At 51.4% G+C, this 26,729-nt stretch overlaps 10 protein-coding genes and 1 non-coding gene across 11 annotated transcripts; 7 read left to right on the top strand and 4 right to left on the bottom strand.

Annotated features, from left to right (window-relative positions):
• Window positions 1-28: 28 nt before the first annotated feature.
• BGZ61DRAFT_485088 (uncharacterized protein) lies at window positions 29-1,801 on the top strand (the record flags this gene model as incomplete). Its single annotated transcript, XM_046249673.1, has 1 exon — window positions 29-1,801. One exon carries the CDS (start codon window positions 29-31, stop codon window positions 1,799-1,801), a length of 1,773 nt encoding a protein of 590 aa, XP_046096775.1.
• A 287-nt stretch (window positions 1,802-2,088) lies between these two features.
• Window positions 2,089-3,847, bottom strand: BGZ61DRAFT_402262 (major facilitator superfamily domain-containing protein). Its single transcript, XM_046243083.1, has 2 exons — window positions 3,563-3,847; window positions 2,089-3,482 (listed from the first exon to the last, which is right to left on the bottom strand). Exons 1-2 carry the CDS (start codon window positions 3,694-3,696, stop codon window positions 2,177-2,179), a joined length of 1,440 nt encoding a protein of 479 aa, XP_046096774.1. The 5' UTR covers window positions 3,697-3,847; the 3' UTR covers window positions 2,089-2,176.
• A 2,695-nt stretch (window positions 3,848-6,542) lies between these two features.
• BGZ61DRAFT_539334 (S-adenosyl-L-methionine-dependent methyltransferase) lies at window positions 6,543-7,396 on the top strand (the record flags this gene model as incomplete). Its single annotated transcript, XM_046254778.1, has 2 exons — window positions 6,543-7,062; window positions 7,185-7,396. 2 exons carry the CDS (start codon window positions 6,543-6,545, stop codon window positions 7,394-7,396), a joined length of 732 nt encoding a protein of 243 aa, XP_046096773.1.
• A 706-nt stretch (window positions 7,397-8,102) lies between these two features.
• On the top strand, window positions 8,103-10,379 carry BGZ61DRAFT_368036 (glycosyl hydrolase; the record flags this gene model as incomplete). The annotated part of the gene is made up of 1 exon (XM_046241850.1): window positions 8,103-10,379. The coding sequence occupies one exon, from the start codon at window positions 8,103-8,105 to the stop codon at window positions 10,377-10,379; it is 2,277 nt and encodes a 758-aa protein (XP_046096772.1).
• A 754-nt stretch (window positions 10,380-11,133) lies between these two features.
• BGZ61DRAFT_522987 (cytochrome P450 67) lies at window positions 11,134-13,192 on the top strand. The gene is made up of 7 exons (XM_046252570.1): window positions 11,134-11,578; window positions 11,631-11,813; window positions 11,863-12,197; window positions 12,247-12,371; window positions 12,416-12,711; window positions 12,764-12,865; window positions 12,916-13,192. Exons 1-7 carry the CDS (start codon window positions 11,155-11,157, stop codon window positions 13,104-13,106), a joined length of 1,656 nt encoding a protein of 551 aa, XP_046096771.1. The 5' UTR covers window positions 11,134-11,154; the 3' UTR covers window positions 13,107-13,192.
• A 108-nt stretch (window positions 13,193-13,300) lies between these two features.
• Window positions 13,301-15,186, top strand: BGZ61DRAFT_462831 (uncharacterized protein). Its single transcript, XM_046247353.1, has 3 exons — window positions 13,301-14,366; window positions 14,417-14,464; window positions 14,514-15,186. The coding sequence occupies exons 1-3, from the start codon at window positions 13,318-13,320 to the stop codon at window positions 15,025-15,027; spliced, it is 1,611 nt and encodes a 536-aa protein (XP_046096770.1). The 5' UTR covers window positions 13,301-13,317; the 3' UTR covers window positions 15,028-15,186.
• A 605-nt stretch (window positions 15,187-15,791) lies between these two features.
• Window positions 15,792-17,529, top strand: BGZ61DRAFT_367801 (uncharacterized protein; the record flags this gene model as incomplete). Its single annotated transcript, XM_046241827.1, has 2 exons — window positions 15,792-17,390; window positions 17,443-17,529. 2 exons carry the CDS (start codon window positions 15,792-15,794, stop codon window positions 17,527-17,529), a joined length of 1,686 nt encoding a protein of 561 aa, XP_046096769.1.
• A 407-nt stretch (window positions 17,530-17,936) lies between these two features.
• On the top strand, window positions 17,937-20,236 carry BGZ61DRAFT_562509 (fungal-specific transcription factor domain-containing protein; the record flags this gene model as incomplete). The annotated part of the gene is made up of 6 exons (XM_046255857.1): window positions 17,937-18,079; window positions 18,165-18,768; window positions 18,818-18,898; window positions 18,948-19,591; window positions 19,643-19,828; window positions 19,873-20,236. Coding segments are annotated over 6 exons (2,022 nt in total), but the record flags the coding sequence as incomplete, so codon positions are not given.
• A 605-nt stretch (window positions 20,237-20,841) lies between these two features.
• Window positions 20,842-21,473, bottom strand: BGZ61DRAFT_462830 (HotDog domain-containing protein). The gene has a single exon (XM_046247352.1). The coding sequence runs from the start codon at window positions 21,461-21,463 to the stop codon at window positions 20,891-20,893; it is 573 nt and encodes a 190-aa protein (XP_046096767.1). The 5' UTR covers window positions 21,464-21,473; the 3' UTR covers window positions 20,842-20,890.
• A 1,325-nt stretch (window positions 21,474-22,798) lies between these two features.
• Window positions 22,799-22,880, bottom strand: BGZ61DRAFT_t198. The gene has a single exon. It is a non-coding gene; the product is annotated as a tRNA-Ser (tRNA).
• Window positions 22,881-24,603: 1,723 nt separating this feature from the next.
• BGZ61DRAFT_291283 (uncharacterized protein) lies at window positions 24,604-25,166 on the bottom strand (the record flags this gene model as incomplete). The annotated part of the gene is made up of 2 exons (XM_046238577.1): window positions 24,604-24,966; window positions 25,029-25,166. Coding segments are annotated over 2 exons (501 nt in total), but the record flags the coding sequence as incomplete, so codon positions are not given.
• Window positions 25,167-26,729: the final 1,563 nt, after the last annotated feature.

Here is a 26,729-nt window from a genome sequence, read left to right as displayed (position 1 = left end):
CAGCTTACAGCACCATCATCTCTCCAACATGTCAGTTGAACCGGTTGGCGCAACTCTTGGACTCCTCGGTCTCGTTGGCACCGTCGTGGAGGCCATCCATTTCGGATACGCCGTCAAGGACATGACCGGCAGCCTTCGAACGGCCCGCATGAAGCTCGACCTGGAGGGTTCTCTTCTCCAGTCATGGGCCGAGAACGTCCTGCTCGACGAGGAAGGTCTGGCAGGCGGAGTCCGGGTCATTCCAGCCTCGATTGCAGCGCTCGTCAGGGAGACCTTGGAAGAGCTGTTGAGGCTTTTTAACGAGTCTTCCGGCATTGTGGACAAGTATGTCAGCCAGAAGCATGTCGAGCCGCTCAGCATTGCCAGGCAAACTGTCAGGCCCGGCAACCTTTTCCGATGGCTGTCTGTCAAGCAGGTCCCTCGGCCAAAGGCAATTAAATGGGCCATCAGAGACGGTCCAAGGCTGGAGGGTCTGATCTCTGACATCGACTTCTTCCAGGACAAGCTCCACAAAAGGCTGCCCTTGAACATGGAGCTTTTCAGGCTGCAGATCCTGGTCGATACTGTCGCTGAAAGCACCGTGGATCATCTCGAGGTTCTACGCAAGGCAGCTGAGGAAATCATGAACACCAGACCAGCAGATGCACCCGCGATGCAGTCCATCTGCGCAGCGGCCTTGATCCGCGAGAACCTGCCTCGGTGGGAGCTTGACGTCGCTCACCTTAATGACTACATGGCGACTCTGAAGAAGGAGATGACGGCTTTTGGCTCAAGCCCTCCGGCAGACATGACGCTATGGCGAACTCAGCTCCGCGACACAGGTCAATCTGTCATCGTAGAATGGAGGCCGATCGAGGTCCGGCCTGCACAAGACGGATTGTTCGAGCGCGACGTCGTTCAGATGGCGAACCTACTGTCAAGCCTGGACCGGCATCCAGACGCCCACCTCCCGACGTGTCTAGGCTATGTGAAGCAAAGCGATTACGACGGCAGCAGGCCACGATACGGCCTGGTCTTTTCTGCAGCGAGAGGAGAAGCAGCCATCGGTCAGACCGACGGGCCACCGACGCTGTTCAAGGCAATTCAGGACAGCCAACACTCGAGCAAACTCCCAGATGTCGCCGACCGACTCCGTATGGCCCTTGCACTCTCCATTTCCGTGTTTCAGCTCATGGCCGCTGGATGGTTCCATAAAGGCATCACCAGCTCCAACATTGCCCTAGTGTCCGCGACTAAGACAGCAGCCGAGGATCAAAATCCAGGGGAGGGCAGCAGAAGCAGCAGCAGCAGCAGCAGCAGCAGAAGTAGCCCATTCTCATCTGACTTCATCCTTCTCGGGTTCCAGGTCGCCCGTTCCGACGCCAACGGCCAAGTGTCGCGCGACCCAGCCGTGTCTCGCTCGTTCGACAGCTACCGACACCCGGCGGGCGTCAGCATCGAGTGGGGGACACAGCGGTACATGCAAGCAGGCGGTTACCGACGCGAGTTTGACATCTACAGTCTCGGCGCTGTCATGGCCGAGATTGGGCTGTGGCATTCCCTCGAGTACATCCGGGGGCGCGAGGACGCAAAGAGGCAGAGGACGGGCCAGCCGGCGCTCTCGGCGGTCGAGTGGAGCGCGTTCCTGAGAGGCAAAGTGCGAGACGAGATGCCAGGGGCCATGGGCGGGAGGGTCGCAGCAGTAGTAGATTGGTGTCTTGGGGTGGGAGCAGGTATGAATCCGCAGCCAGGCCATATTGGGTCTCTGCTTTCGGGGTTTGAAGAGTGCGTGTTGAGGCCTTTGATGGCTTGTAGGATTTAGGGAATGTCCAAGCTAGAAGCTTTATCTATTTATTATGGTCACACTGGGTGATTATTCTGAGTTTTCAAGTCCTTGGAGGCATTCAGCCCTGGCCATCCACCCCATCTAAAACCAGGTTTTTTACCCCCTTCTGACACCATGTAGCACTGCTCCATACCAGAAGAAATAATATCCATTGCCAGTGCTCTGTGTTTCTCAAACGATGGACGTTGCTTCTCTGTAAATTGGTAGACTGTGTCGGTTTATTTTATGAGGAAATGATATTCACTTCTTTGTTCCACTTCACATGACTTTTATGCAATTATATTTCTTGTTTCCAGCTCCATATTGCAGATTTCTGAGTACTACAATCCCACGCTAGCAATATAATAAACACTACAACTTCCACTTCCTCTGCCGCTTCTCGCCGGTGTGACTCTTGGCAGCCTCTATCCGTACCCAGGCAACCATGACAGTGGTTGCAAATAACAAGCCACCGACCAGGATCGCCATTCCCGTGTAGTCATCAGAGCTCCTGGCCGTCTTGGAATCCTTGATCAAAACTCCAGCGACTGGCGTTCCAATTATAGCTCCCACGCCCTGCATCATATACATTATTCCTGCCACGCGTGGCAACTGCGATACACCGAAAAGCTCGACCAGAGTGGCTGGGAACAGGCTGACGTATGGGCTCGCAAAGATGCTGTATAGAACTGTAAAGGCAATAAAAAGAGACCTCCCAACGCCCTTATTGCTCGTCCCAACGATTGTGCTGGGAACCCACAGTCCCATTGTGACTCCAGTACTGAGGAATGTGGTGAGGAAGAACGCATTGAGTCGTCCTACGCGGTCCGCAATAAAGCCAGCAGCAATCTTTCCTATGGCATTGCTGGCATTGCTCACAGCTGTAAAGTTTGCGCCATCGACATCGTTGTACCCAAGCGTCTTTGCATACGAGGCCAAAAAAAAGACAGGAGTCGCGTACGCCGCGCTCTGCAGAGCAGTACCCAAGGCTTGTGCAATAAACTTGCGTTGCTTTGCGGTTTTCCAGTCTGGTAGTGGAATTCGACATAGCTTCGTGACCCAAGAAGCTCCCTCATTCTCAGCGTGTAGTTGTGCGGCCATTGAGGGCTCCCAGCCGATGACACAACCTGCGGCAAACATGAATACGGCGGCAATGACACCGGTTAGACGGAGAGTATTGCGAAAGCCCATTTGGTCAATGCAATACCGTAAGGCGGGTGCCCAGACGAGGCCACCAATGCCAGTGCCGGAAGAAATAATACCCATTGCCAGGGCTCTGTGTCTATCGAACCATGTAGGCACCACCGTCATAGAGCACATGAGTGATAGACAAGTCGCGACGCCTAGTAGGAAGCCCTGGGTCAGTTGGAAGTGCCACAGCGCGGTCCCGAAGCTCGCCAGAACGCTGGCTATTCCGTATAGAAGACCACCAGCGCAGATGACGAGATGCGCGTTCCAATTCTTGGCCCATGCTACCGCAAAGGGGGCGCCGAGGTTCATGACGGAATTTGAGAGGCTGCCGATGAGGTCGATTTCGGCAGGCGAAGCTCCGGTAAACGGGGTGGCCTTTTCCAAAGCCATTGTTTCGTAGTGGGCTTGGTAGACGCCGAAGCCGTAAAGGAGACCGCAAGCTGTGAAGTTGATGGTGAAAGCGGCGACTACAATGAGCACCTGGAGTCTGTATTTGTTAGCAATCTCTATTGCTGGGACATGTCCGGTACCGCTAATTGGACCAGGTTTTGCAACGTGAACTCTTACTTCTTTGAATGCTTTTGCTTGGGACTTATCTCCGCGGTGAGACTCGACTGGCCCATCTCTTCGGTCATATTTGGGGCTTGGTCTGACAGAGGCATCGTGATGCCTTGAATTGTAGACTTGGGAAGACTGCTCATGTTGACGAGGTTGTGGGTTAACAGCAGAAGCGGTGCGGCGTAGGTATTTATGACCAACTAGCGGGATTGTTCCGGCCGTCGGTTGGGCATGGGAACCACAGTGGACACCACATCCCCGCAATCGGAGGGCCTGAATTGTGCGTCAATTGGGTAGAAAGACGTAATATTTGTTGCGCATTGGACTGAAGGAGAGCAGCCCTAATGCGAGTCCAGTCAGTAGACGATATGGGTAGCGGAATTGAGCCCGTCCGTCAACAACATCAATATAAATGGAGAGCTTGTACATGGGCTTACATAACCGACAATTACCAAAAGAGGTAACGTACATGATAAGCGAATGTCCCAGACAAGCGAATGTCCCAAAATCCCTCAATCTCTCTTTCTTCCATTTGATCAATTAATTTACCACCACCAAACATGTCTCAATTTAATAAAGAGGCTAATATCCTTCTTGCTCTTCAAGCCCTTCAAAACAATCCATCATTAAGCATCCGACGCGCTGCATCAATCTACCATGTCTGCAATAAAAGGCTAGGGCGCCGCCAGAAAGGCATGCAGTCTCGACGCGATATTATCCCTAAGTCACGCAAGCTATCCGATCTAGAGGAACAGATTATTATTCAATTCATTCTCGACCTAGATTCGCGAGGGTTTCCCCCGCGACTGCGTGGTGTTGAAGAAATGGCTAACCGACTACTCGCTGACCGCGACGCGTTACCTGTCGGCAAGCGCTGGGCTTCTAACTTCGTCAGGCGACAACCAGAGCTCAAGACGCGTTTTTTTCGTAAATACAACTATCAGAGGGCCAAATGCAAAGATCCAACCATTATTCGCAATTGGTTCCGGCTTGTGGAGAACACAATCGCGAAATATAATATCGACCTAGCCGATATCTACAACTTTGATGAGACCGGCTTTATGATGGGCATAATTGCAAGCGGAATGGTCGTTACAGGTGCAGATAGGCGTGGAAACCCGAAATCAGTACAGCCTGGAAATCGGGAATGGGTTACAGTCATTCAGGCGATTAATGCGGAAGGCTGGGCGATCCAGCCGTTTATCGTGGTTGCGGGCCAATATCACCTCGCCAGCTGGTACCGGGAAAGCAACCTCCCGGGCGATTGGGCTATTGCGACGACTCAAAATGGCTGGACCGACAATGAGACAGGTCTTGAGTGGCTCAAGCACTTTGACCGGCACACAAAGAATCGATCGACCGGTCGCTATCGTCTTCTGATCCTCGATGGGCACGAAAGTCACCACTCAGTCAATTTTGAGAAATATTGTGAATAGAACGATATTATTATACTTTGTATGCCACCTCATTCGTCTCATCTACTTCAGCCTCTTGATGTCGGGTGCTTTGGGCCGCTCAAAAAAGCCTACGGTCAAGAAATTGAGCAGTTGATCAGATGCTCTATAACCCACGTTTCAAAGACTGAGTTCTTTCCGGCCTTTTATGCCGCCCACCAAGCCGCCATGACGGAGAGCAATATCAAAGGGGGTTTTCAAGGGGCCGGACTTGCTCCTTTAGACTCAGAAAATGTCATATCAAAGCTTGATGTGCAGCTACGGACTCCAACACCGGTTGAGGAGGAGGTCAGCCTCCCTGACCCTTGGGTCTCGAAGACCCCAAAGACAGTCCTTGAGGCCAGCTCGCAGTCCGAATACCTCAAAAGACAAGTTAGAAGGCATCAAAGCAGCTCTCCGACATCTATCCTTAAGGCGCTCGAGTCATTTTCTAAGGGAACAAAGGCAATAATGCATCAGATAGCATTATTAAAGTCTGAGAACCAGATCCTTCGACAGGCAAATGAGACCCTTAGTAAGCGGCGCAGAGCGAAAAGAACCCGCCTACAGAATAGAGGGAAGATGACTCTAGATGAGGGAAGGGATGAGATAGATCAGAGAGACGTTAATGCGCAGGTAGTGGCTGAATCATCGAGAAGTAGTGGTCGACGAAGGTCGGCGCCGCCGAGGGAAAGGCGCTGTGGAACATGTGGAAAGGCTGGTCATAATGCAAGGACCTGTCAGGCTATAATTGAGACCTCTGGAGAAGAGTATAGCAATTAGTTTTAATTGATTAATTATATTGTTGTGGTTTTATTGAGGTTTTAACTTTAGAGGTTAGGATTTTTAGGACATTTACTTGTTTGGGACATTCACTTATCATGTACGTTATATGAATGAGATGTCGGTATTATTCGCTACCTATTGAAGAGTCTCCGAGGAGATGCAAGATCCAAAGGTGGGAACTCGTCTTACCTGAGTGTCAACAAAAAATAAAATCGCCCCGGTGGCTCCGAATATGAAATGGCAACCTCCTTCTCGTATAAATACTTAGATTTACGCCGTAAAATAACACAACATGTGGTATCTAGTACATGCGCCTTTAGTGAATGCATGTGCATGCAGATCAACACGCGATTAGAGAGCTGTCCTCAATCAACTCAACCTATGAGAACGTCCATATGGAAGAAGACACTGGGCTTGGCAGTTGTATGTGGGTGCATGTGAGACCTGCTGCTGTCAACAAAAAAGAATCGACCAATAGTAGAGTCCCTATGGGGGCGCTTAACGGCGGCTTTCTTACACATTCGCGCATTTAATTGGGCTTTGTCCGGTTGCACGGAATGAGTCAAATCAAGGCATATTGATGACTGGTTTCCCAAGCGAATACGGAGCCCCCGAGTACGCTAATCTCGGATCTAAGGGGGGCTTATACCGGCATTAAAGGCCATCAAATGCCACTTTCGATTAGCTATTCATTTTCTCTCTCATCATCTTATTCCAATCTCTCCAGACTGTGCAATTATTCAATCTCAATCTCAACCCTAACCAAAAAAATGTCCTCCCCATCGCCAGTCGACGCCCCAGAGCATGTGCTCCAGCTTTTGTCACAGGCGCATAAACTTTCCTTGGACCAAGAGGCCGGACTGTCCAACACCGGCAGGTTCATATCATCGGAAGCCAAAGTCGACGTAGCCAAAAAAGGAACAGACGGCGCACCGCGAGACGCATTCAATAACCTCATGCTTGATAAGCTCATCGCACTTGACGAAGACAAATGCCAGTTCATGTACCAGCTGATCCTATCCACTGGGGCAACAAACATAGTCGAGGCGGGGACTAGCTTCGGAGTCAGCACCGTCTACCTCGCTCTCGGTATTGCCAAGACCAAAGCGGCGACTGGAAAGCAAGGCATAGTTATTGCTACAGAGTGGGAATCGGAAAAGGCAGCGAGCGCTAGAAAGTTTTGGAAGCAGTGCGGCGAGGAAGTAGAGACGCAGATTGATTTGAGAGTTGGAGATCTTCTCGAAACCTTGAAGACGGATTTGCCAGAGGTAGACTTGCTTCTACTTGACAGTAAGTTGATTTTATATTCTCCAAAATAGGCCGAAATCAAGGCTGGGATATGGCCTGCACTACAAAACTATCCTACACTTTAAAACTATCCGTCCAGAATGCTAACCAATCCCCACGCCTAGTCTGGCAAGCCGTTGCCCTTCCAACACTCAAGACAGTCCAGCCAAAGCTCAAGTATGGCGCAGTTGTCCTCACAGACAATACCACCAAGGGTGCAAAGGGTTACGCGGACTTGCTAGGATATCTCCGAGATCCAGAGAACGGCTTTCGCAACATGACTCTGCCCTTCAATGGCGGCTTTGAGATGAGCGTGTACCAACCGAAGGGGAAGTAGGCTTAAATTCAAGCTTGAAATAGCACCGAATGAGAGAATACATAAGTCTTTATGGTCTTCTTGTCTTTCAGGTTTCGGCCTAGTTGCTTCTCTGCAGGGTCTCTTTAAATACCGCAATGACCACAAGCCCGCTTGGGCATCAAGCATAATCCCCTTTGGTCTTGTCGCTAAGCTACAAAAGATGACGCGTATACCATATTTCTCACTAGTCTGCGTGATTGGTGGACACAGTGTAGTGCTGGTACCTCAATAGGGCCGTTTACATCACCAAAGCGCAATTCGTCTCCTGATGGCCCCTCTACCAAGCACGACGCAGGGACCTCGGCTGGCACTTGATCAGCAGGCCTTGCTCTCATGATTGGATCGCAAGTACGTATCCCGCTCAGTCGTCTTAACCAGGAAACTAGTCCGCGCCAAATCCGGGGAAATGCGACCCCGGAGTGAGGGGTTTGTGGGGGAGAAGATCGTTCATTCGAGCGCAAGCGTGGCGGCCCACTCGCGGTGGCATCATGACCCTGAAGTGATCGGCGTTTATAAAGTTAATACTCCTTGTTCGTGTTCTCGGGCCGTGCTTCCCCGAGCGAATATGGTGGCTTTGATGGTATTATACACCGCGTGATGGGGAATATAGCGGACTCGGATTGACTATAAGATGATTCCTGTGTCCGAGTTGAAGTCCGCTACAGGCCAGAAATAACCATTCACGATGCGTTCTCTGTGGATAAATTTCATCGGACTGGGTGTGCGCTTTGTCTTGGCGCAGGACACCTCAGCCGAACTCGACTCGGTTCTCGCTGATGTTGCTGTCAATAACATCGACGATGTCAGAGGCAACTTGTTCCTACCCGGAACTGCTTCTGACGGCCTCGCAATCACCTGGGAGAGCTCCGACCCATCCATCATCTCTGAAGACGGCCGCGTGACCAGGCAATCCTCAGACGCCGAGGTCAGCTTGACCGCTTCCATTAGCCAAGACAATGTAACCCGCACACGGGTGCTCACGGCCAATGTCCGAGCCGCTGTTGCTCTGGATGAGTTTGAAGGCTACGCATTTGCCTACTTTACCGGAAATAGCATCGCTGGCGAGAAGATTTACTTTGCTGCCAGTGAAGGAAACAATGCGTTGGACTGGGATGAGTTGAACGGCGGTCAGCCCGTCATTACATCCACCCTGGGAACAAAGGGTTTGAGAGATCCTTTTGTCATTCGGTCCCCCGAAGGGGATACCTTCTATCTTCTGGCCACCGACTTGTCAATTGGCAGTGGAACTTCATGGGGCGCCTCGGTTCGCACTGGGAGTCGGTACCTCGAAGTCTGGGAATCAAACGACCTCATCAGCTGGTCTGCCCAGCGTCACGTCCTGGTCTCCCCTGCCACAGCGGGAAATACCTGGGCGCCTGAAGCCTACTACGACGATGACTTGGGCGCATACATTGTCTTCTGGGCTTCTTCCCTGTACGCCGAGACCGACACGGCCCATACTGGAAGCACCTACCATCGCATGCTCTACGTCACCACACGCGATTTCATCACATTCAGCGATCCCGTAATCTGGCAAGATGCCGGCATGTCGCGCATCGACTCAACTATCCTCAAGTCCAACGATGTTTACTACCGCTTCACCAAAGATGAGGGCGCCAGCGGCACGGGATGCAGCGATATTATCCAGGAGAGGTCGACGTCGCTGCGCGCAACTCTTGACTCTTGGACTATTGTTGCCACTTGTATTGGTAAGAATGCCGGCACAAGCGCCGTTGAGGGACCTACTGCGTTCAAGTCGAACCCCAACGATGTCAATGGCGACAAGTTTTACTTGTTCGTTGATGAGTACGGTGGCCGCGGGTACATCCCGCTTGAGACTGCGGATATTGCCAGCCCGGCTTGGAAGGTCTCGAGCTCGTACAATCTCCCTTCCAGTCCTCGCCATGGAACTGTTCTCCCTGTTACTGCAAGTGAGCTATCTGCACTCAAGCAGAACTTGGCCAAAGCGAAGCGCCAGGAATCAGCAACAGGCGTCTTGGAGAAACGCACCAACCCTGTGTTGACTGGCCTCTACGCCGATCCCAACATTGCCATCTACAACTGCTTCTACTACATCTACGCGACGACCGACGGATACGCCGGCTGGGGCGGCAAGGACTTTTACGTCTGGAAGTCCCCCGACCTCGTGTCCTGGTCTCGCTCTGAGAAGCCCTTCCTCACTCTCAACGGCACTTCCGGCAACGTCCCCTGGGCCTCGGGCAATGCCTGGGCGCCAACAATCGCCGAGCGCAATGGCAAGTACTACTTCTACTTCAGCGGACACAACCCCACGTACAACAGGAAGACGATTGGCGTGGCTGTGGCGGATTCTCCCGATGGACCTTTTGAGGCTATGGACAAAGCCATGATTCTCAACAACGAGGCCCTTACTTCGGGCCAGGCCATTGATCCTTGCGCGTTCCAGGACCCTGTCTCTGGCAAGTACTATCTTTTCTGGGGCAACGGCAGCCCCCTCTACGCAGAGCTGAATGAAGACATGGTTTCTATCAACTGGAGCACTGTTGGGGCTCCCAGCGGCTTGCAAAACTTCCGCGAGGGAACCTTTGTCAACTATCGCGAGGGATTATATCACCTCACCTATTCCATCGACGACACTGGATCTGAGAACTACCGCGTTGGCTATGCAACTTCGGACAGCGTCGACGGCCCATGGGTCTACCGCGGCGTCATCCTCCAGAAGGACACGTCTCAGGGTATCCTGGGGACCGGACACAACTCCATTGTCAATGTCCCTGGCACGGATGAGTGGTACATTGCGTACCATCGATTCCACATCCCAGATGGTGATGGCACGCACCGCGAGACGGCGCTCGACTCGCTGACTTTTGACGAGTCTACTGGTCTGATTAACGAGGTTGTCCCGACATTGGAGGGACCGCCGGCGAGGGTGCTTCCCAGTTGTCCGGCATACCGACGACGTTACCGACGGTCGTTTGTGTAGTTTGGGGGATTGCCAAAGCTGAACCGAGCCAGATGTGGTCTCTTTTGTAAATACAGCAATCCATATATATCGCAGATAGCTATGGAAACAAGAATTAAGAACCATCCCCCCCAATTCGCCGTCACACGAACACATGGGATACGAGCACAACTTAATTAGTCATTCATCCACCTCTTGTATATTCTGTGCTACCCCGGAATCACATCGGATTGTTCAGAACTTGAATCAGGCTCGGCAATTGCAGTAGGCTGGCTGTCGTATTTGCCGTTAGACGGGCAGCTCGGCTACCCTAGAGCACTTAGGGTGTGAATGCGTCAAATAGCAACATGTTGAGATCATTCATGCATTTCGTACTATATTAGGAAACTCACTCATCATTGTTTGCATGATATTGTCCATACATCAGCAGATTTGTCACTACTCATCCGTCTCTATCTTTCGGCGCACGCCGAATAGTGAATCAGCGATTTATGACTCGGCAGGGATGTGCTCTCTCGACTGACCCACCCAATCGGCACATCAACAGCTGGTCAACTGAATCATAATTACTGACGCCCTACTGGCTGTTTTCTTCAGTTGAACGAGAGAATCCTAGCTTGAAATTGCCTTGTCGAATGATGCGGAGCGGGGTGATGCTGCGTGCTACGTGTTATGTTACACTACAGACGGAACCCAACAATGTGGCAGTACATAACTATTGCTGCTCCTCTTTTCACCCTACGAGAACGTGCACTTGTAATGAATTAAGCGAACTCCTATCTACAGCTCAACCAAAATGGATGTCTTGGTCTCCAACCCCGACAGTCCCCCGATCTATACAGCGGCCTTCCTCCTCGGAATATTCCTCCATGTCGGCTTGTTCAGGATAGGCGAGTGGGATCTCTTCGTCCCCCAGCTGCTACTCATTTCCACGACATTATACTCGGCATTGATCTATTTCTATGTGTTTTACTCGCCGCTGGGTCCCGATCTCTGGGTTCCTGTTGTGACCGCCTCCAAGCTATTTTTTTTTCTCATTGGGGGCATTTACACCAGCATCGCCACATACAGACTGCTGTTTCATCCTCTGCGTCGATTCCCAGGACCTTTTCTTTCTGGGTTGACCAGCCTCTACCCGGTGTGGCTGTTAGTCCGAAAACTTCACATGTACGAGGAAGTGCAGCAATTGCACGAAAAGTACGGCGACATTGTCAGGCTAGGTAGAATTGGAACCAAAAATCGGTCGTATTTTCGGCGCTGACACGTTGACAGGTCCCTCTGAATTATCAATCGCAAACGTGAGCGCTCTCCACGCCATTCATTCGGCGCAGTCACCATGCGCCAAAGGACCATGGTACAACATATTCCATCCCATGATATCTGTCCAATCCGCACGAGACCACAAAGAACACGCACACCGGCGGAAGGTCTGGGACAAAGGATTTAGCGCCAAGGGTACACATCTTGTGGATAATTTATAAGGAAAGAAATTGACAATTGACAGCACTGCGAAACTATGAACCCAGAGTTGCGAAATACACGGATTTGCTTCTGAGCCAAATCCAGGCGCGCGCAGAGAAGCCCATAGACGCCACCCTCTGGTGCAACTTTTACGGATTCGACGTCATGGGCGACCTTGCATTTGGCAAGAGCTTCAACATGCTAAATGACGGAGTCGCACATCATTACATGGAACTGATGCACAAAGCGACCGTCTTTGGTACCTCGTTTGGTCGATTTCCCTGGGCTTTTCTGCTCTCTCAGCATATTCCCATTGTAAATATCCAGCACAATACCTTTCTCAAATGGCTCAAGAACCAAGTCAAGAAGAGAACTGAGGTAGCATACCCCCATACTCTTCGCTGTACCCGTCTGACATATTGCGAAGGCGGAACCGGAGCTACCGGATGTGTTCAGTGCGGTTCTAGATCCCTACAAGGAGAAGGCCCATCCTTCATACAAGGACGAGATGCATCTGATTGGAGATGCAAACCTCATCGTTGTGGCCGGAAGGTAGGCTTGCAATGCTCTGGGGAACAGCACTGACTTACTGGCAGTGACACGACTTCGGCGACATTGACGTGCGCCTTGTTCGAGCTTGTGACGCACCCCGAGGTTTACAAAAAGTTGCAAAACGAAGTAGACGAGTTCTTTGCGCAGAATGAAGGACCGGAGCATATGGCGCTGTCGAAGCTCAAGTATCTTCAGGCCATTGTTGACGAATCAATGCGTCTTCATCCTGCCGTTCCTTCGGGTGTCCAGCGGATCACTCCCCCCGAGGGTATGATGATTGGCGAAACATTTATCCCTGGGAACACGATCGTGCAGATCCCTACGTATACAGTTGCTCGCGGTCAGTATTTCAGCTTGGCTTATGGATCAGTCAGCTAATGCGACGAATGCAGACGCAAGATGCTTCAAACGCCCCGATGAATTTGTTCCTGAGAGATGGACAACACAGCCAGACCTGGTAAAGGACGGCTCCGCGTTTGCCCCGTTCTCAATGGGTGAGTACGCCAAGCGCCTTCTCGTACTGCTCAACGACTAACCCCCCCAGGTAAATATTCCTGCGTCGGAAGGCAACTTGCCCTGATGGAGATCCGGTTCGTGTTGAGCCAGATTGTACATAGATACAGCATTAGTTTTGCACCTGGACAAACGCCAGAGGCCTTCTTGGATGGACTAGTCGACGGCTTCACGTTGATGTGCCCGAAGCTAGAGCTGGTGTTTACGCCGCGAACGGCTTAGACTGGGGAAGACGCAGGATTGACGCCGAGCGGAATTCCTGTTTCACGTTAGCTGCGAGCGAGACTGCAAATAGACGCCAATTTGCGGGGTAATCCGGCTAAGCTGATTTAATCACACCCGCATGATTGATTTCTCCGCGTGTCTCCCTGTCGAAGTCTGTCCCGAGCATCCGCTGCAACTCTTCACCCTGGAATCAACACGCCAGAACGCAATGTCAGACAATGAAACCGTCGCCCAAGATGCCATCCCCAAGAGTGAGGCTGCCACGGCCCTGACGGCGCAGCGGATCCGGAAGCGAGAGCTCGACCGACGCGCCCAGCGCACCGCGCGCGTCAAGACGAAGAACCGCATCGCGTATCTGGAGCAGCTGGTCGAGACGTTCCGCGACCAGGATGCCCACGGGGCGAACACGTCGCTCATCAAGCAGCTGGAAGGCGTGTCCGCTGAGAGAGATGGGTTTAAGCGCTTTCTTCAGTCGCTGGACGACTCCATCAGGAGCCACTTGGCCGGTACCCCTGGCACAGTAGCCTTGAACCCACCCGGCCGGCCGAGGGATCAGAGCCTGCTTCGTCGGGATGCGTCCGGGGACGATTCCGCGTGTCCTGGAACGCAGAGTCTTCTCGAGCCCGCGTCCATGGCACCTCCGGTTGACGCAAACGCGCCGCTGCTGGAGTTTGGGAGTGAGATGGACTACTCCATCGACGGCTCGATAAATCTCAATGCTCCACCGTCCGAGAGGCCGATAAAGACGACTGCCAATCCCATCAGTGGGGTCGAAAGGCCAGGATCCAGCCCCGAAGCCGACGGGGCTAATCTGTCGTTGGCATCCCACCAAGTCACCGCTGTGCAAAACACACATTGTCCGCCTGTCATTACTCCCCCTTCATCTTGCGCTTGTACATCTTCTTCTTCTCGAACTCGCCGACTAGCAGACGGCACGGAAGTGAGCTTTAACATATGGCGGGCGGCGAACCAGGTTCTCAGCAAGCCCGCCCGGCGTTTAGATGCTGACCGGGAATGCGACTCCATCAGCGACGACATCATCGTGAGGGCCATCCTCGAGGGATGGGACAGTGTCGACAAAACTCATCCGTTAACTCCTTTTTGGAAAAAGATCCGCTACCTCGACGAAATTGGCTTCATGGGTTGCAGTACCGTCGAGAGATTTGGCATCCTCTGGATCGTTCATCTCCTGATACCAACCCAGCACGACGCCGTGCCAGTGAATCCTACCGTCTTGCCAAAGTGGTACAGGAAGCCGTTAGTCGTACTTCTTCTCAGTCCAGTTCTCAGTCCTAATAACTGCCCAGGTCGTCAAATCATCCTCGCTACGTGCCAGGCGTCGAGTATCTCCCTTGGTAAGAACCTCTCCATCACGAAAGTGCACAAGACTAAGACATGCGCAAGGCCGGGTGTACGTGAAAGCCTCAATCAATCACACCACCGATACTGCCAAAACTTGTTTTGGAACCTCTTTAAAGAACACGTACGCATCATTTGGCCGTTTGACTTTCGCGATTGCTACACGCAGAATGTACAGCAAGGCCGCTACCATATATCAAGCGCCTTTGAGCAGACAATTCGCAACAGCAGGTCTTGGACGATGGAACGGGACTTTTTCGGATATTTCCCAGAGCTGCATCACGAGATACCCATCTTCTTAGACATAATCCCGCCGCCGCCGCGCATGGGCGCTTGGGAACCCGACACGGCATCTACGCACGCGGCTGGTCGAACGACTAATGATCTGGAGGCCGCATCATACGTGAACATTGAGGACCAACTATTCGGGTTCCCTTTATACGGACCTCCAAGACCAACTGGCTGGAATGTCAACGACTACGACCAGGCTGCAGGTTATCGGATTTCTTATGATGATTTGGACGCCATTGGAGGAGGCAGCTCCCACACGGTGTTGTAATTCGATCTAATCTGGGTCTACGTCAATACGATTAAGTCGGTTCCGGGGAGGAGGTCACGTAACATTTGACAGAGGTTTTAACAGTAGAAGCATCGCTGAAGAACTCTTGATGTAAGATATAGAGCAATAGGATAACAAGAGCCATCGTCACGTACCGCACCCATCGTGTTTACCTTCAATTTGACGCATCCACAACGGTGAACAAGACACCACCGCGCACCAAGATGCCACATGGGTCAATGTGAACGAGCGGGGTTTCAGTCGCTTTATCTGCCTCGGTATGTCTTCTCCAGACTTGGAATAACCCGACCCACCTCTGCCGAAGCACCACCTCCGCGCCTCCGGGGAAGGCCCACATGTCCCGAGCCTCGAATGAGTCGATATCCCGGGGTAATTGATGGCTCCTTGGTTACAAACAGCCGCAGAAGTCTCCACCGCGTTGCAGGACTTGGCTGCAGGCGGGGTATGCACCTTTGTTGGCTGTGCCGCATGCCCATGCTAGATCAAGCCAGGAGATCGTCCTGGTGGCCCGCGTACATCGGCAGTGCTATTGAACGAGACATTGAGAGGCCAGCCTCTACGTAAATGCCCTGAACTCACCGCGGTGTTTGGTCGACCCCGCTTCATGCCGAGGCCAGTGTGGCTCCGGCAAGCTGAAGCAACTTATCTGCTAGCCATGTCTCGCTCCTGTCAGGTTCGACGTCTAACGTAGTATCTACTAATCCTCGAATACACTTATTCACGCCACCGATCCCCAAGCCAAAATGCCTATCCAGTCGCGTTGGACCACGCCGCTACCCGAGTGCTCTCTGCAGAAATGGATCTTTGGCTCATCCTTCGGCCCGCTGCCAAACCGCCCAACGTTTTTCGATGCTGACAAGCCCGACACTGGGATGATTACCTTCCCTGACTTTCGGCTGTGGTCTAAAAAGATTGCTCTCGGCCTCCGAAATGAAGGACTACGTACCGGGGATAGAGTCCTCCTATTGAGCGGCAACCACGTCCTGTTCCCGGCTCTCTTCGTTGGTGTGCTCATGGCCGGGGGTGTTTTTACTGGAGCTAGCCCGGCGTTTACACCGAGAGAAGTCGCATATCAGCTGCGAGATAGTGAAGCCTCCTTTCTCATTGTCGCTCCCGAACTAGCCAACACCGCTGTCGAGGGTGCCAAGCTGGCTGGCCTCCCCCCCAGCAGAATATTCCTCTTCAACGACACAACCAATGCAGATGCGGTGGTCTCTGGGGGCGTAAGGAGGTGGGCCGAGCTACTCGCGGGAGATGCAGAAGCCACCGCGTTCGACTGGGTCGAGCCCGAGGATCCGCGCTCGACAACGTGCTGCCTCAACTACAGCTCCGGGACGACGGGAGCTCCCAAAGGAGTCGAGATTACACATTATTCGTACGTGGCAAACGGAGAGACGGCACTTCATGAAGAGCGTGTTTCCGTGAAACCCAAGTCAGAGAATGATCGCGCTCTTTGCTTTCTGCCGCTGTATCATGCGGCGGCCCAGACCATCTACTGCGTCAACTACGCGAGACTCGGGATACCCGTCTACATCATGCCGGCATTCAACTTTGTGCACATGCTGCAGCACATCCAAAACCTCAAGATCACAAAGGTCGTCGCTGCACCGCCCATTATCCGCGGGCTCGCCACCAGCCCGATAGCGACCAAATACGACCTGAGCACTGTGACATTTCTCGGATGCGGCACTGCACCGCTCGCTCCAAACTTGGCCAAGGAGTGTGAAAAGCTGTGGCCGAACGGCGACGTCTACGTGCGGCAAGCCTGGGGCATGACGGAGCTTACTTGCACGGGAACAGTCGCGGATCCATTGCAGAAGGCGAGGACCGACTCGGTGGGCGAAGTAGCTCCCAATGCTGCTATTAAACTCATGGATGGCGACAAGGAAATCACAGAGCCCAACGTTCGCGGCGAATTGTGGTTCACGGGACCGACGGTGATGAAGGGATATTGGCGCAATCCCAAGGCCACCAGCGGAACTATTGCGTTCGAGGGCGGGACGAAGTGGCTCAAGACTGGCGATATTGCCTACGTGGACTTATATCGCCCCGGGGCAAAGATTCACATCGTTGACCGGATCAAGGAGCTCATCAAGGTCAAGGGCTTCCAAGTTGCCCCGGCAGAACTCGAAGCCGTTCTTCTCGAGCGAGAGGACATTGTAGATGCGGGCGTCGTCGGCGTCACGATAAACGGCGAGGAAGCCCCCCGAGCATACATCGTCAAAGCCCCCGGCTCCCAAACCTCGGCCGAGGACATCGTCAAATGGATGGAGGGCACGACGGCCAAGTACAAGTGGCTCCGCGGCGGGCTCGTCTTTGTCGACAGCATCCCTCGCGTTCCGGTGAGTGATCAGCACCCAATCTTCCGCCTGCATTGCGCTAACCTGAAACCAGTCTGGCAAGATCCTCCGGCGCGTTCTGAGGGAGCGGGCGCAACAGGAGATGGGTGTCCGGCCGATCCGGGCGGCGAAACTGTCGTAGGGGAGAAGTCGTGGCTTGCGAGATGCGCTGCAAGGATGGAGACGAATCAGAAATATTGACTCCGACAAATGGGCCGAGGGCCAATTTCAAGCGTCATAGAGTAATTGAGGCGAGATAAAGTTCGGTAGGCGCTGTAGATCGAGACTATCATAACGTTATAGCCGTTGCCCGAATAACCCCTGTCTCTTGATGTCAGAATATCATGACTCGACGGATTCAGCCCCCTTCTCCCCGCATGTCTGATCCGGGGCCCCGCACATGTACCCCGAGACCAAGCTGGTTCTGGATGGCTTCAGCTGCTTCGTAGCCGTGATTTTAAGCCGCTCTCCCCAGATTTTGAGGAGTAGTTCGTCCTTGTCATGTCTGCTCACTTCGCTGCGTCGAGTACACCAAGATCCACCGTCAAGATGCCGAGACCACGCGCACCAAAGGCTTGTCTGCGTTGCCGTGCGAGAAAAGTGCGTTGCGATGTTTCAATCTCGGGTATTCCGTGTCGGAACTGCGACCTCGACCATACAACGTGCGCAGTCGCCGAGAGGATGTCGAAGCGGTTAGTAAATCGCGACCAGTTTAAGTCCGCTAGCTAATGTTGTTTGCAGTCGCCTTCTCACGAACAATGAGCTGAAGAATGCGAGCCCGACCACCACGATTCTACCGCAAGAAATTGCCGATAAAGACGTCTCCCAGGCACCGTCAGAACTCGTTTGGCATTCACAACCAGACATGGGAGTTAACAGTAGCCCGCGTCAGACCACGAGCCGCCGAGCGAGCAACGTCAAGGATGCTCAAAACAGTCCTGGGCATCTCGTCCTGGACATGTCGTCCTCTACACACAAGTCACAACCACCGGCGGAAAAAACATACGGCCTGGATACTTTGCCAATAATGCCCTTTCCACAATACAATGGAGCCGTTAAATCCTCCACAGCGCGTGCCAGTCAGCCCACGCGCCTGGATTGTCTTCAGGCTTCCGACTACCCATTTATACGCCTCCCCGACTTGTCGAAAATGCCATCCGAGGATATTGACTGCCTGAGCCTCCAAGGATGTCTGCAGTTGCCCCCGAGGCTAATTCTAGATGAATTTGTCCGGCAGTATTTCCTCCATGTCCATCCTATTATGCCTCTTCTCGACGAGGGCCACTTTTGGGATATATACTGTGACAGGCTTGGTGACGGGCCAGATATCGAGAGGGTCCCCATGGTGTTGTTTCAAGCCATGTTATTTGTCTCTTGCAGCGTACGTTGATGAATGATTTCTGAGCCGCAGATACTGACTGCGACGCAAGTTTGTTCCTCGGAATATCACAGACGCATTGGGATTCGACTGCCCCCGATTGGCAGCTGCTTCACTGTACAAGAGAGCTAAGGTACGATATCTGGAGAGACTCTTGCCTCGTTCTTGACTAATAAGGATAGCTTCTATTCGACCTAAACACCGAATCATCATCCATCGCACTAGCCCAATCAGCTCTTCTTCTTACATACTGGCCAACATCCATTGGAATAGGGCCGTCAAAGCCTAATACAATTTGGCTCAGCACGGCGATCCACTATGCAAAGTCTGTACATGCTCATCGCAGGCTCGATCGACCGCGTGTGCCCCCAACATCAATATCCCAGGAAAAGCGCACAAGAACATTGAGACGTCTGTGGTGGTGCTGCATCATCCGTGACCGCGTTCTCTCCCTAGGTCTCCGACGAAGCATTCAAATTCCAAAGAAATACCCGCCTTTGGAGAGTGAAGATTTTGAAGAGGAGATTAATTGTTCATTGGTACATGAACCCAGCACGAAACGGCATCTTGTTTGTATACTTCAACGTGTCATGGAATTGTGTGTCGTGTTGACCGACCTCCTACCGCTATTATCTTTGTCGGATGAATCTCTGGAGGAGCAACGGATTTGCCATACAGATAGCCAATCCCAGTTGAATGAGTGTCAACAGTCACTCTCGGATTGGTACAGTGCAACGCGACGACAATTCCCCGTACCGAGGAAGGAAAATCAGTTCCGACATCAGTCCGTTATCGTGCACACGAACATGATGTATATCTACTACCAGTGAGTAGACAACAATTAGCATTTGTTTTGCGTATCTAATGTTTCAAACAGCGCAGCAAGATTGGGACTCCACCATCAAGAGGTACTCGTCAGTACTTGTCTATCTCCAACAGGGGCTATGGATCCCGCTACAATAAGCAAGAAGCGTCGAGAGGTCCGGAAGGCGACGATGAGAATAACAGACCGGCTCAAGGAATCCATGCAGCTTGGACTCGTTCGTTATTTTCCCATTAGCGTGTAAGTCCAACTGATATATTTCCAGTCATACGCTAACTGGCTAGTCTTGCTCTAATTGCCATGCCTCTCCTGCTGCTCATTCTCGATGTCAAGATGCAGGCTCCTCGACACAACTGTGAAAAAGCATCGATGAGGCAAGATTGCCTTCGTACGCTCGTGCAGGCAATGAACGAGTACCATTTACAGTATCATGGTGTAGACCTGATAAGCCACACCATCCACCATGTCGTGGATCTTGCGCAACTTGACCCGGCCCTGCAAGCGACCGGGGAAGAGATGGGTTGGGGAGATGTCATCACCCATCGACCAATCCAGTATCTGCGGCTCACACTGATCATGGATTTGAGTCTTACTCATGCAAAGTTGCCTGAGAATTATGAATTCCCAAGTAATCTTCAACGCCTGCTTTGCGACAAAATGGGAGGAGCGGCATTCCTCCCGTGGAACTTGCCGAGTCCGGTGAATGATTCTCCTACCCCGGAATCTGGTGCTCTCAGCGTAAAGGCGATATCTCCAGACTTGATGGAATTGAGCGACTCGCCTGCTACTACAATCGTCCCTGCAACCATTGAGTCAGTATCGACGGATGAAAACGATGTGTACCCCGATCCCCTATCGCACGACTTCTCATTCGAATTGTCTACGGAGCTTGACATCAAGCAATCAATAGGCGCGTCGACTGTCGAGGGACAAAAACCTACAGGTGAAGACATTATCGATTGGGGCGGTGTGGTGACCGATGCAGCATTAGATTCCATGGGAGGTGTACCAAACCTCGATCAGACCGTCGAGGACGACCACGTGGAGCAGTTTGTGAGCATGTTATATCAAATGGCTGAAGCAGAGGATGATGAGAATTTCCGAATGGAGGAGCAGCTTTCTCCATCACACCAGTGGCTTGGTCCATCCACGGTGGAGATGCCTTCATAGCGAAAATGCCTAGATGATTTCGCGCCTTGTGGTTACTGTATACAACAAGTATAGTCCATATACGCTAGAACTGTAATTAATTCTGTCAGTCTGCTCAACAGACATACGTGGCCATAATATCACCTCCCAAGCCTAAAGCCGGGGCACATTTGTGAGTAGGAATAGCGCAGCACCGTCGCTCAAGACCTCCCTCGACTCATCCTCAAGTTTCACACAGACATGCATCTTGCGTCCTTCAATCTTCTCGATCACAGCCGTCACAATCAGCACCTGATCTAATCGAACTGGTTTTCGGTAGTTGACGTCCAATTTAGCCGTCATCGTGAAAGGCGATACCGTTTCCTCAGGGGGGCTATCAATATTGCACATTGCCAACCGACCCGCCACAGTGTCGAATATATACGAGACGAACCCGCCGTGGCTTATTCCAGGCCAACCCGAGACGCCGGTGCCCAGGTCGAACATTACAGACAGCTCAGGAAAGGGGGCCTGAGGGTCTACCGCTTGTTGAGGCTGTCGGTGGTAGAACGCCAGTTGAGCCCTGACGCCATTTTTGAGACTCGAGACACCGTCGGCGAATAATCCCTGATTTCTGATGGAATCTTGAAACTTGTCGTGGGTGTGGAGAAATGCCACACTAGGGTCGTTGAGGAGTTTTGCGCACCAAGGAATGGAGAGAAAGTGATTTAAGTCGGTAGTGGCCATTTTATGTTTCGGGCCAGGTTGCAATACGTCAAGATACATTTGTTTCTGACTTAGTCTCCTTGCAGACTCGTAAATCTCTTTAAATACCCGGTCGCTGTGATGCCCCTCTCGACCGTCCAAGCCGAGGATGGAGGCGCCCCACCTTTGCTGTTTTGCCGAGGCCTGTTGACAGGTAAATAAATACATACGTAATGAATATTCGATTCTTTTAACTTGAGTCAATATCATTAAACAGATTAAAGCTAGGCAATATTTATAAAATAGTAGAGACGCGTATTTGATATTACACGTATCGCCAGAAGAGGCAATTGCATAGCAGTAAGGTTGTTGCACACTGTTATTTGCCTTGAACTTCAATTCCACCATTCTCGCTATCTTACAATGCACCCTTGTATATCATACGCAACCTGGATGGCATAACTAGCTTATGTTATAAATTCGTAACATGTCAACTCCATCCTCCGTGCTTAGGTCTTTCCTCATACGTGCCAACTCGAGTTATTCAGTCTCCTAACGCATGGAAGTTGAACTGCTTCGTCAAGGTAACGATCGGTGCAGCCCTTGGGCCAAGTGTGCGAATTGCGAGCCTTGCGGAAATGAGAGAAACCTCCGAGGCTCCGCGCAACCTACATAGAAGAACATGGCCAAAGCCATGTAGGAAATTTGCTTAGTGGAATAGTTTGTGTCAACTGTACTGAGTCTACCGACTGTTGCAGACACTGAGAAACAGATCTGGACTCCTGATCAATGGCGACGGTCCGCAGTGAGCCATTCAGCGTTGCGTTGTAAAGAGCCGTGAGCCAGCCAGTCACCATGAACGCCGCCTGAACTGTTGCTGGTAGATGTTTTTTGACTCCTTGCCTTCTTCCTGTCTAGCCTTGACGATGTCCTCCAGATCTATTTTTGGCAGGAGGTACAGCTTTCCCGTGTATTTCTCGTGCAGCTTCTCAGATGCGTGGGCAACTTTCACCCGCGTCTCTTCTTTTGAGCGTCTTGAAATAATCGGCGAGGCTGTCTGTAAGATCAGCGATGGCTACCGTTATCCCGTCGGTGGACGAGTAGCTCTACCTATAATTAGGAGGCATATGATGACAGCTTCATACATGATTGCATCACTAGACATATATAGAACCAAGAGTAGTCAATTCCATTCTTCGAAGTACAGTCACAAAGATAGGTTTCCGTCGTGGGGTTTGCTCGACTGCCTTTTTGTTGAAATCGCAATCCAGCAAAGTGTCCTTTTTTTATTATTATTTTTTTTTTTAAAAAAAATAAAATAAAGAGGGAACTGGGTGCAATAAAGCCCGGTGAATTTGAGAGAAAAAGAATTTGCCTCGACACAGGCCTGATTTGAACAGACGCCTCCGAAGAGATATGATTTCTAGTCATACGCATTAGACCACTCTGCCACTGTGCCTCACTTGCTGATGGGATCCCGGCTCCATAATGCGAACCATTCGTTCACGCCGAGAGAGACACTTTCGCGCCGTAATGCAAATGCTTCAATTGTAAAGAGTTTTTTTTCCGTGTTAGTATTGAGTATTGCTATTCGTTCAACCGTTATTACCGGGTTTTCTGCGCCTGGTATCTCAAAGTCAGGAACGCCCTAAACGACAGCGCAAATCCCCTGCAGGCAGCTAGTCTCGAGGCACTACGACATACCTAGGTACAGTAATTGATCATCGCAACTTTCAACACGACACTTCCTTTTATTTTGGCATCTTACTTTATTCTATACGGCCAATTGATATAGTTGAGCGTCGCGAGATCCTAGATACTGCTGGTGACAAGCAGTTCCTCCGCAGTTAAGCGTTCTACGACTTATTAGACACAAATAACAGGTACATTGTGGCAAAAACAACAGCAAAGACAAGTTCGACTTCACTGGATACGCCCGAATGCTCGTGCCAAAATGAGAACCAGTGAGGATAGTGGAAGTGTAGCCACATAGCGCCACTGTAGCTCGATCGAGGGAGTTGCATATTTTGGCGGCGGTAGTGACCCTCCCGGAACTTCCCCTAGTCTAACACACAGAGTCTAGACTTGGCTAGTGCACCCGGGGGCCAGGTGATTGTTGGAGACATGACGTAGACATGGCGTTTCGTACCGCGGGCCGACCGACGGACCTGTAAGCTCATCAATATCAGCAACAAAAGTAATGCTTTACCAAATTGAAGTGAAGCATCTCCGATCACCTGGCCTCGTAATATGCTTGCCGTGACATTGTGGTGCAAACTCCTTGAGACATGCCACAGCTCAACCATCTGTTCCTGTTCACAAGCGGCTTGTGCGCCCAGGCTTCAACACCTATCAGAGAGTTTTGGGTTGAAACTCAGTAGTAACCAGCATTCCATGATTTCAGGCCATTCCAAGGTACAAGCGCTGGCCATGCGGCCGCAGGGATACTCACCATACGCCACGTCGGCGCTGGGCTGAACGCCTCGGCGACAGTACCATAGCCTCGGCATTCTGTATCATTCCTGTGAATCAACAATCCACATCCCAGGAACCAGTACACAGAGAACGGTGCGGGGTTCAGCATGGTATGAGATTGTCATTACCTGTTTGAGAGTGCTGCCACTGGGGACTCGGGGAAGAAGATAACCACTGCATCTACGAAGTAACAAGGATAAAGATGGCAAAAGGCGTCTAATTACCCTCTAATATCTAGTCCAGGTGGATCCTGCCATCGCGCTACTCGAGTCCTCATTCGGATGCATCGTCGATTTTCGAGTGATAGCTGTGAAGGCGTCTGACTAGGTTTCCAAAGGTCGGGAAGTTCAATCGGATGAGAATCCGCTCGACTGCCGGTTTAGCAAATGGAGCAGAGGAAGCGACAATCAGCGATAATTCATCAAGCCTGCACCAAAAAGAAACCCTGAACATGTATCGTAACATATCAGGCGGAGTATAATCGTATAGCTTCATCAGGTAGATTTTCATGATGGTGGCTCCTGTTGCTGTAAGACACAGCGCCATCAAAATGCAGATTAAGCCTCGCTCAACGGCAGGTCGGCTCAATTTCACGATGAGCAACGCGGGCATTATCGCATATAGGACATCGCAAATTAGAGAGACTCCTTTCATACGATTAGTGGGGTTTTCTGGTTGCGTCATCATGATCACTTACCACAATAAATATATCCAATTATCCAACCGAATACTGCCGGAGCGCAGTGGGCATCAGCAACTTCTTCCCACATCGCTCGCGTCGGCTGACATTCAGCAAAGTTATAGACTAAGGTGGCCATGAGCGCCATGACTTGAACGGTGATTGAAACCCACAACGTTGACTTCCACGCCGCTGAATCGGGCATGAAGTCGAGGAGCAGCAGCGGGATAGATATCCTGCCGAGGGCGGACGCCAACATGCCTGCGATCTGGACCCCGAAGAGCCATCTGATGACTTGCGACGTGTCTTGGGGCGACACGAAATAGCTGTGACGTCCGAAACCGTGGGCGATTGCGCAAATGAAGAATGAGAAAGTAAGGATTTCAGATAGCTGCAAAAAAAAAATTAATACGATATAATTCATCCCAAGTGGAAGTTCTGGCAATATCTCACCACTGCCGCCGATATCACATAATCCGCACGCCGTAGCTTGTACGTCGGCCTGACCCGTGTAACGATTCTGATTGCGTAGAAGATCAATCCGAGCGCAAACAGCGGGGAGCAAATGGCCAGGCCAACCGGACCCAGACTGTCGTTTGAAGATTGAGACGGAGGCGGCGAATCGACTGTAGCCATCTCGTGGTGCGTGCTGCTGAGAGGAGAGGCCGGTGCCCAATCGTAGCGGCGTAGGTATTCGACCAAATCCAGGGAGTTAGAACTTAAGGGAGACGGACGGCCCTCTGTTATGTATTTACATCATGACTCGTGTCAGCATCTTCGATTAAGGAGCCCCAATATCAGCTGGCAGGGGAGGCATGGCGCCCCGTGTCGACTTAGTGGCAAGCCACCGAAGCCGGTGTTCCCCAGCTACACGCTGAAATGATCTGTCACACGAGGGAGAGAGCACCGGCGCCCCGGCCTTGGGAGGCCAGTGAAGTAGCGCCGATGAGTTCTCTCACCTGCAAAACGCTAATCGATGAGGGCATATCACCTATGAGACTTCCGTCATCCGCCCGGGAGGGCATGAACTAGTACAGCCACCGAGCGCAACACAACGGATTGGAGATACAGAGATATGGAGTCACGGATAAGATGGATATTTGTTGGAGCTTTATTATTAAATAGTATTGAAAGCCTTGAATTTACAATTTTACGTTGAATAGAGTAGCTTCAATATTTTATTACTCCGCAGTAAGAGGCTGGTCGTGAAGACACGGAGCCGGTTCGATTACACAAAGCGCTATGGTCGGAAGACTTAACCCTTTGGATTGCCAAAGATCTCAAGAATAGTAGCAGAGACGTCATTGTAATGGAATTATATCTTTGCCACTAATACAAAGGAGCAGATACATGCCAAAGCCGTGAGTTCCTCACCTCTGTATTGTCGGATAAGCTGCACACACCGATGAATCTCGGCAGGACTGTCGTTTTATTACGCGAATGTCTGGTGCCAATGCTTTATCCCATTAACTACATACTAGCACGAGCCATCCAAAACGACGCCATCTAGGTTAATAGCTACGTATTCGCGAACCTTTCTTCTCCACCAAACTGAGCAAAGGCGCAGCCAAGGCACACTAGAAGCCATATAAACCAAAACTCCAATCTTCTGGAGGTATATACCTCCGAAGAAAGTTGAGTGAGACATGCTGTTGATCCAAGCACGATGCCTTCACACCCGGTCGAAAGAAACGACATCATCTAGAATTCGAAATCGGCTTTATGGCCAAACTCGATGAATTTATTTTGACCCATATTTAGCCGGACCCCGCTCTCAGTATATGGTTAGTACTTCCGGATTCGCTTATTTGCAGTTCGCCCGGTGAAGCATGCACTCAGCCTTCGGGGACCTCGGAGTACGCCGACGGTCTGTACCCCCCGACGATAGGTAAAATCTTACTTACCAGATGCAAGCTAAAGGTAAGCGGGGGATGAATGTCCACTATAATTCGAAAGCTGTTCGCCGAGCTGACTTGAAATCCACATTTTCATTTTTTGACCTCTGAAGGCGAAGCAATGGCATCGCTGACTCTACAAGCCAAGAAACGATCCAAGGCTATGCATCATGCCGTCATACTACCATCGGGTTTTTGAACTTCAGACTCTGTTAGGGGGAAATCTCAACGAAAGATTGCTCAACTCTCAATGTATATA

The sequence above is a fragment of the Ilyonectria robusta genome (assembly GCF_021365365.1).
Source record: "Ilyonectria robusta strain PMI_751 chromosome Unknown BGZ61scaffold_33, whole genome shotgun sequence".
Lineage (NCBI taxonomy): Eukaryota > Fungi > Ascomycota > Sordariomycetes > Hypocreales > Nectriaceae > Ilyonectria > Ilyonectria robusta.
Note: the sequence above shows the minus strand (reverse complement) of the source record. Positions and strands in the feature narration are given on the sequence as shown.

Coding starts and splice junctions, on each gene's coding strand:
- BGZ61DRAFT_522987 (XM_046252570.1), top strand. CDS start 11,155: ATGGATGTCTTGGTCTCCAACCCCGACAGTCCCCCGATCTATACAGCG. Junction 12,198..12,246: donor AAGTCAAGAAGAGAACTGAG/GTAGCATACCCC, acceptor CATATTGCGAAG/GCGGAACCGGAGCTACCGGA. Junction 12,866..12,915: donor GTTTGCCCCGTTCTCAATGG/GTGAGTACGCCA, acceptor TAACCCCCCCAG/GTAAATATTCCTGCGTCGGA.
- BGZ61DRAFT_402262 (XM_046243083.1), bottom strand. CDS start 3,696: ATGAGCAGTCTTCCCAAGTCTACAATTCAAGGCATCACGATGCCTCTG. Junction 3,483..3,562: donor AAGCAAAAGCATTCAAAGAA/GTAAGAGTTCAC, acceptor TAACAAATACAG/ACTCCAGGTGCTCATTGTAG.
- BGZ61DRAFT_462831 (XM_046247353.1), top strand. CDS start 13,318: ATGTCAGACAATGAAACCGTCGCCCAAGATGCCATCCCCAAGAGTGAG. Junction 14,367..14,416: donor CCAAAGTGGTACAGGAAGCC/GTTAGTCGTACT, acceptor ATAACTGCCCAG/GTCGTCAAATCATCCTCGCT. Junction 14,465..14,513: donor GGCGTCGAGTATCTCCCTTG/GTAAGAACCTCT, acceptor GACATGCGCAAG/GCCGGGTGTACGTGAAAGCC.
- BGZ61DRAFT_462830 (XM_046247352.1), bottom strand. CDS start 21,463: ATGGCCACTACCGACTTAAATCACTTTCTCTCCATTCCTTGGTGCGCA.